At 42.4% G+C, this 8057-nt stretch overlaps 1 protein-coding gene across 2 annotated transcripts in view; it reads right to left on the reverse strand.

The window, feature by feature from the left end:
• Nucleotides 1–1539, reverse strand: part of ppargc1a (peroxisome proliferator-activated receptor gamma, coactivator 1 alpha) — a 47075-nt gene extending 45536 nt beyond the window's left edge. Inside the window, exon 1 of one of the 2 annotated variants that reach the window (XM_088016206.1) lies at nt 1146–1539. In XM_088016206.1, the coding sequence (XP_087872332.1) occupies nt 1146–1193 (48 nt within the window). In that variant the 5' untranslated portion in view covers nt 1194–1539. The remainder of the gene's footprint in view (nt 1–1145) is intronic. The other variant, XM_014986098.2, reaches the window with a different exon arrangement.
• Between the last annotated feature and the right edge of the window lie 6518 nt (nt 1540–8057).

Below are 8057 nucleotides of genomic sequence, written 5' to 3' on the forward strand. Positions count from 1 at the left end.
AGCGCCGCCAGCCAGGCGATCAGGATGCACCACGGCGCTCCAGCGGATTTTTACGCACGCACAGCGCATGAAAACACCTGCTCGGATGATTATTAGAGGAAGCAGGCAGCCCTCTTGTTTGGAGAACAAGCTTTTAAGGTGGACACATCGCACAGAATCGATGGAAATGAAGTTTTTAAAGAAGCCTGCATGCACACTGTCGCAGTCCAAATCAGAAACTCTCTTGAAGCATACCTGAACTAAAGTGCTGTCGCGCACTTTTTTCACCCCCCCCCCCCCCCTTATATTAAATCTTAAAGCCCATAACAGTAATATAAATTAGAAGCTAGGATGCAGCTATGGTCGAAATTAAAAATAAAAAAATAAAACATTCAAATCAAGCAGTCAGATGCCAGCTTAAGTAAAAAATTAAAAAAAGGAATCAGGGGAAAATTTGATGAATAAGTATCTTTTATCATTTGCTAGGCGAAAAATGAGAATAAAGAGCGCTGAAATAAAAAGGCGAAAGAAATTTTAGGATTAAGTATAAAATCATCGACTCTGGATGTTGTCGTTAAAAACGATGCTCCTGCCAGATCGCGTTGCTTCTCTGGTTTGGGGAAGAAAGAAAGAAAAAAAAAAAACCTTCAAAAACAAAACTATCCCAACTGCGAGGCACATCGTGAGATTATCACCGCCAGTGGATTTCATCTGTCAAACGACAAATACCTGACTCTGAGACATTTCAGTCATTTCGGCATGAATAAGCCCCCCTTCTCTTTGCACCCAGAGCGCGTTCCGTCCGCGGCTGGAAAGAGACTCTCCGTCAGTTTTGCAAGCGCAGATCCTGCAAGGAGGTAAAAGCGATGATCCTGGGAAAAATAAAGAGACCCTTCGAGCGCGCCTGACAGCCTCTACATGTTTAACTGAGGTGGAAAGCAACACTCCGCATGCCATATACTCCCTCGCTGTAAATCCCTTGCATCCTCAACCGCCGCGTCCAGACGCGCGCGCTACACCGGCACCACTGGAAGAGGAAGAGGAGGAGGAGGAGGAGAGACTTGTCCATCGTTCCAGGTGGGGGGGAAAAAAAACCCTCCGGAGGGCTAGAAGGATGTGAAAGGAGGATTTTTTTTTTTTTTTTTTTTTTTTTAAGATGCGCTCACCTCTAATTCTGTCCACACCGAGTCCTGGTTACACCTGTCCCACGCCATCCAGAATCACTGAATGACGCTCCGAAAAACAAAACCCAAAAAGGCAAAAAAAAAAAAAAAAAAAAAAAAAAAAGAAGAAGAAAAAATAAAATCAAGTAAAAAAAAAGGAAATCCACACACGCTTCCCACTCGCTCTCGCACAGGCAACTGCTGCCCCTCGCCGAGAATGAACCGAGGGCACCTGTCTTACAACTGCTTTCCATCACATGACAAAGCTATTAAAAGTAGGCAGGGGAGTGACTCCGCGTCCACTCCACTCCACACGCCGGTGACGCGCGGCGAGCGGGCGGAGTCTGGCAGCGCAACATAGTAAAATCCCACTGGTGCACTGCAAAAAATGTCCACCGGAAAACCAGATCATGATCTCTTTGACGTTAAATCCTATGTCAGAACATAATAATAATAATAATAATAATAATAATAATAATAATAATAATAAATTACTTATGTGTTTTCAAAGGAATTAAACAGTGGTGGCATTATCATGGAGGTTTTATAACCGTGTAAATCAACAAGCTGAAAAAGTAATAAATCAACTAAAATATTACCAAACCAATTGTTTATTGGCTTTTATTTATTACTATATCTCTATCGTCTTAGCCTGCTATTTTCAGAGTTATTATATCAATTATTAAGAGGTAGACTAGTTGTGTTGCTGTGCGGTAGTGGCAGCGGCATGCTGTGGGGATGACTAAAGAAAGAATCATCCCCACAGCATGCTGCTGCCACCGTCACTAAAGTTCAAATCCGTTTCAAACTTAAGACTTTTTAGATATTTTTGGCTTACTTCAAATATCTACAAAGGTTTCCTAGAAATAACTGGATACTGGTCATGAGATCAAACTTAAACTCCATAAAACACCAACAATTGCAAAAGTTGCCCACTTCAACATTGCCATGACGTTTCTTTTTTTAACGCCTGAGTAACATATGTGCATGAAATGGACTCTTGAATCTGTCATTTATTGATGGCAAAGTTTCATGTTTTCATTTTAGTTTTCTTAAGTTTAATCTTGGCACCAAGAGTATTTAGATAGGGGTTTTGTTTTCATGTTCATCGTTTCATTTGGGTTTTTTTTATTGTATCCCAACAAAGAGTTGTTGCAAAGGTGACTCCACCAATTTCAAAACGTAAACATCTAAAATATCCCTTTCACTCCGGATGCCTTTATTTCTAAGTCTCACACTTAAAAACATGTAAAGTTTCCCAAATTATTGGCCTATTTTCAAATTTTACCCTCAAACATTTCCAGATGTTTATTTCTTTTGGAAATGAAATATAGATAAATAAACATTGCTCCATTCTCAGTCCCCCCCCCCCCCCAACACTATCAGAATAGCAAAGAGCACCAAAAACTAATTTCAAGTTTTTTATTTATTTATTTTTTTTATTTTAACATTGTGGGGAAACCCTATTGGCTGAGGGTATTAGCTGAAATCCAACCACTGCAGGTAAGATACTTATAGTTAGCCACAGAAGTCAATAATATACATAAACTACTCTTTCCCCCCCTTTTTTTAATCTTCTTTTAATTTATGAATTTAAAACTGGTCTTAAATTCAGAAAATTCCTCTTCTTTAATCTAGAAGAGGAGTTTTTCTTCTCTGAGTTATGTCCTAATTACCTCCAGCCGTCCCTTTAAATATAAATACCAATGTTTGGGGCGGGGAGAACCGAATCAGATAAATCTGTTTTTAGGCAAGATTTCCTTTTCTACATAGAGACTATGAAACAAAAGGACAGGTGGCAGCGTGGGCCTTGTATATACTGTCAACGGGATGTTGTATAGGCAACACCACCACCAGAGTGAATAAAAACAGAAGCTTTGTGGATATCTTAAACAGAGGTGGTTTTCTGTTAGGGAGCGGACTGACAGGTATACAGCTGGTACGACGGACTCAATCTTCGCTGCTGCATTTGTGCCATTTAAGGCTCTTTTTTGGGTTTTTTTCTGAGCAATTCAATAACAAAGCAATGAGTTTTCAAACCAATAGGGCTTTTTTTTTTTTTTTTTTTAAATAATGACTGTCATTGTTTCTGTTTGGACTACGTTTTTCAAGAAACACCCAAGCTATATTCAAACAATACATTCCCGTAATAAGAGACTCACTCCGAGGACTATGCGAACCCCAATCCAATTTTTACTCTTGTAAGCCTATTAAGTCCACCTGAGCATGCAAAAGAGCAATTGTCTCCCTAAATTGGTGAACCACATACAGTAAGTCTCATTAAACACTAAATTGCACAGAAGCCCATAAAAAAGGTTGTGCGACTGGAAATGTAAATTGTTCGGCTCGCGTGAAGAGCCAGACAGTGTGAGGTAAGGGTGTTACAGTTTATGGACATTTGTAGCATTAAATCTATACATCTGCCCAGTGCCCAGAGATATGCCACCCAGAAACCGAAGCAAAAGAAAAAGGAAAAAAAGCTCTGATCGGAGCAGGTGGCGTGTGCAGTGACCTCACAGAGTCCAGATGGACCAGGGTTGCAAAGATAGCAATATAGGAGTGACATGGGCATCACACGGAGCATCATGGTAGGTTGCTTTGTGACTGCAGCAGAGAAAAAGCACTAAATAACTCTATGTTGAGGTTAATCTTTGATGAAAAACGCTGTTAGCAATTCTCCTTCTGTAAGTGCAGCATGAATGCAGGTAAAGCAGCCAGAAAGGGAGACTTTATGGCAGCATTTTGATGACAGACATGGTAGGGGGTAAAGAAGGGAGGAGCGGTGGGAGGAGGGTGGGGGGGGGACTTGGCACCAAGTTTATGCTCATAAATGATATATCTGTCTCCTAAAGCGGCATGTAAGTCACAGTTTTACTGCATATCTGATTGTCCTCTTCATACCAATTAAGACAACAGAAGCTAAAGATAGATAGCATGCTATGATTCCCTCTTTTGAACAAGCTTCTGTTTCCCCACTAAAAACACTTTCCTGCTGCAGGGTACCTTTTCATGTATTCAGAGGCAGAAATTTGAAGATACAGGAACCATTTATTTGTTTTTTAATGGAGATGAAGGGGAGCAGGAGAGAGGTGGCGATCTACGGCCTGAAGAAAGTGCAGGCTTTGAAATGCTTTTGTTTAATGGTGTGTTTTACTGGTGTGCGGTTCTTATTAATGTTTTTTAGAATAATACTCTGACGTCAGACTGTTTGTTGAGAGTTGCTGTATCCCCAGATTTTCTGCAGCTCCTGATCTTCCCATTGGCTGAACAGAAGCATCCCCTTCTGCATGATTATGCCACCACCATGCATCACAATGGGGATGGTCTTTTCAAGATGATGCATGTCGTCCTGTGTACTGTATGTGACTTGTGGGGCGAACTGAAAACATGAGCTATCCTCTGTGTAATGGATTCTCCCACCTGATTTGTGGATATTTGCAGCTTTTCTTGGCTGCCTCTCTGAATAATCCTCTTCTACGCAGATCAAAACCTACTTCGAAATTATGAAAGTCCCTTAAAGTCCTAATAATAATAAAAAAAAACAAAAACAATGAATATTATGGTTGTGTTGTGAAAAAAAATGTAGAAAAAGGAACGTCAGAAACGAGGCTCAACATGCAGAGTACAGAGCTCACAAAGCGCCGCAAGTTTCAGGACCAGTTCGATCCATTCTCCCCGCAAAGAAAATCAGCCTCAGGTCTTGATTTCACACAACCATTGCATTTAACCGCTTGTTTAAATGCACCCTCTCCATGAGGGTGAATCTATGGGACAGTGTGAAAAATTGCTCGCATAGCATGTTGCCTTCCTTTAGGGTGGCCCAAACTCTTCCATCCCCCCTCTCTAGACCTCTGAATGTTGCAAACTGTCTAACGTAACCTCCAAAGCACAGCTCAAACAGACCCATTAGAGAGTTAATAAATTAAAAGAGACACTGACAAATTGTAAAACGCCTCTAAACTCGAAAATAAAGCGATATGACAACTGTCGGGTCGCGAGTGCCGACATTTACAGGGCCTCGTAAAGCTCTCGATGATTAAACCGTTTCTAAAGAGAGTTTGGTTGACAAGTGGAGTCCTCCGAGCCAAAATGGGGCTAATCCACAGATAATTATCTCTGTTTGAATATTCAGTGTGGCCTGACTCGTGGCACGGAGCTTCCCATTTGCATCTCTGGTCTTATTGAATCTGATATTAACATATCTATTAAAAGAGCCAAATTTGCATCGATCTCTGTTGTCATTTCGGAGCCAAACGGGGCGTCTGTTTTGACACTCCATCCATTCTTGGGAGACGGCGTCTTGCTTTTTGCCTTTCGCTGTTAAGTGTGTCGCCGGCCCTCAGAGAGCGAGCTGCTGCTGCGCGCCGCATGTGGGGGGGCGGTGATTCATATCACTTTGTTGCATGTCATTGCTCCCAACAGAATCCATCCTAGCATCTGGCCATTTTAATACACGGTGGCTGGATTCATGAGAATTAATTGAGGGCAGAGGTAAAGCAGAGCGCCGCATCTATCCACGTATCCTTCAGGACTTTAATAGGACAGCTTATGCTTCGTTGTCCGGGCAGCCCGTTTGACGTGCTTTCAGATCTTTGGCGCATGGGTCATTTTTCCACTTGATATGTCATATTGTTTTCGCCCTGCTAGGGGACAGTGGAGGAAGTGGTTGCATTTCACAGTGGTCTCAGGCTCGGCAGTAGCACAGGATGTAATGCCATACAGGACTAGCTCCAGGAAGTAGAAATGGACACACTGTGCAAGTAAGCGGTTTTAGAGCCGGGGTCGGATGGTGTCACAAGTTTGTGGAGTTTCCGCCCCCTCCCCTCCCACTTCCACTGAACTTTCCCATACATTCTTGCGAATCAGAGCATAGTTTTGGAAGATTTTCTACAAATGAAAATCTGAAAATGTGTGGCATGTGTGTGTGTGTGTGTGTTTGTGTGTGTGCAAGTGTTGTAAACTCCAGCCCAATTATTTCCCTTCAGAAATCACATTACTGGTAAACAGAGTCCTCCGGTGTGTAATGTAGTCTGGTATCAAACTCACAGGTCTGTGGGAGAAAAATGAGTGAGCAAACAGCATCATGAAGAAAGAGGAGCAAACCAGGTCAATGATGAGGTTGTGAAAAAGTTTGAAGCGGGGCTGGGTCATAAAACAATGTCCTCAAATGCATCCTGCCAAGACATTCACTTAGACTGGCACAGTGTGTGGAGAGAGCATTAATTAAAGAAGGAGTTGAACTGTAGAGATTCACAGTTTAGGTGGGAGAAAACTATTAGCCATGCACTGCACAAAAAAAACCTTTATATAATAGAGGGAAGAAGAAAATTATTGTTGAAAGAAAGCCATTAGAGGTCATACCGTTAGCTTGCAACAAGCCATGCAGGCGGCGCTGCCACTATGTAGAAAATGGGGCTCTGGTCATTAGACGCTAAATGAGGTAAAAGTAACACCATCCTCACCATTAAAACATGGTGGTGGCAGCTTTATGCTGCGCTGATACTCGTCTTCAGAAAGCATAGAGAAGCTAAAGACCAGATAACCCTAAACATTGGAAAAGCTTAGCATTGTGTGCTAGAATGGCCCTGTCAAAGTCCAAAGCTAAAACGGCTCAACATAACTTCCTGTGGTCAGTTTGACTGGACTCGAGCTATTTTGCAAAAAGGAGGGCAAAGATTAAATCTCTAAATATAATAAACCGATTTGAACACAGCCCAGCATCAGTAATTGAACAAAGTATTGATCTAGGGAGGCTGAATCCAATTCCATGCAACACTTTTCAGGTTTTTATTTGTGTTTATCTAAAAAAAAAAAAAAAAAAAAAAATCAGAAAAATATATTAAAAATCTAAAAATATTTAGGCACATGAGGTTTTGCTCGACTGCAGACCCATTAGAGATAAGGGACTTCTACAATCCAGGCAAATGCTTGTGGTTTGCATACAGCGAGCCGGTGAGTTCTCCCTCCTTGAGGATTTCACATCTTCTCTCTTTGTTGTGCCCTTCAGAGAAGACATCGCTTTGCCGCCCTTCGTGCAAAAGCGTGTAATCCTTTCCATCAATGAACTCCACTGTGTCATTTAGCCGCTCTCGGGATGGCGGCTGCTTTCCCCACGGAGAGTCCGGCCCACATTATTAGGGCAAATGGCATGAAGAGGCTAGGGCCAGTTAGCCATGGCAGAGACTTGCAATTTAAAATAGCATCAGCCTCATGTGGTGACTGGTAAACACAAGGAAAAAAAAAAAAAAAGGAAAAAGATGCCTGAGGGTGCAACACAGGAACACCCTCTCCTTTCCCGAGCTCCAGTTCTGTTTTGGTAGAGCTGAGGTAAATGTGTTTGGCCCTCCTCAGATACAGTCGAAAAATATCACCCGGTGAAGCGAACTGTAGTGTCCCCCTCCCCCTGGGCTGGGTGTTGGAGGGACTGTTATTAGGGCTTGTTTAAGATCACCAGCAATTCATGGAAAATGCATGTGAAAAGTGGTGCTGGAAAGAGGAGGGGGGGGGGGAGTGTGTGTGCACATATGTCTTTGGGAACCTGGCAGAGCCTAACATGCGCTCTGGGCAGGGGCTTCTGAGAGACTTCTTGTTTTGCCTGGGTATAGCACTCACAAGGAATATTAAAATTTATGGGCCATGAGGGTTTGGGTTACAAACACACACACACACACACACGCACACCCCCCCCCCCCCCACACACACACACGCATTCACACGCTTGTTGATTTGAAATACTGCAAGCCTCAACTTTAAAACTGTTATAAAACACTGAACTAATGTCATAACAATGTCACTGGAGGAAATGTGGGGCAATTTTTAGTAGAGCGGTTGCAGTGAATGGTTTGTAATCTTTTGAAATTGGGGTTGTGTGGGGTAGCTTTATGTCGTCATTATCTTACTTCCACTAGGGATAGC

Source organism: Poecilia mexicana, unplaced genomic scaffold (genome assembly GCF_051168715.1).
Source record: "Poecilia mexicana isolate PSO_F unplaced genomic scaffold, ASM5116871v1 scaffold_18, whole genome shotgun sequence".
In the NCBI taxonomy this organism is placed as follows: Eukaryota; Metazoa; Chordata; class Actinopteri; order Cyprinodontiformes; family Poeciliidae; genus Poecilia; species Poecilia mexicana.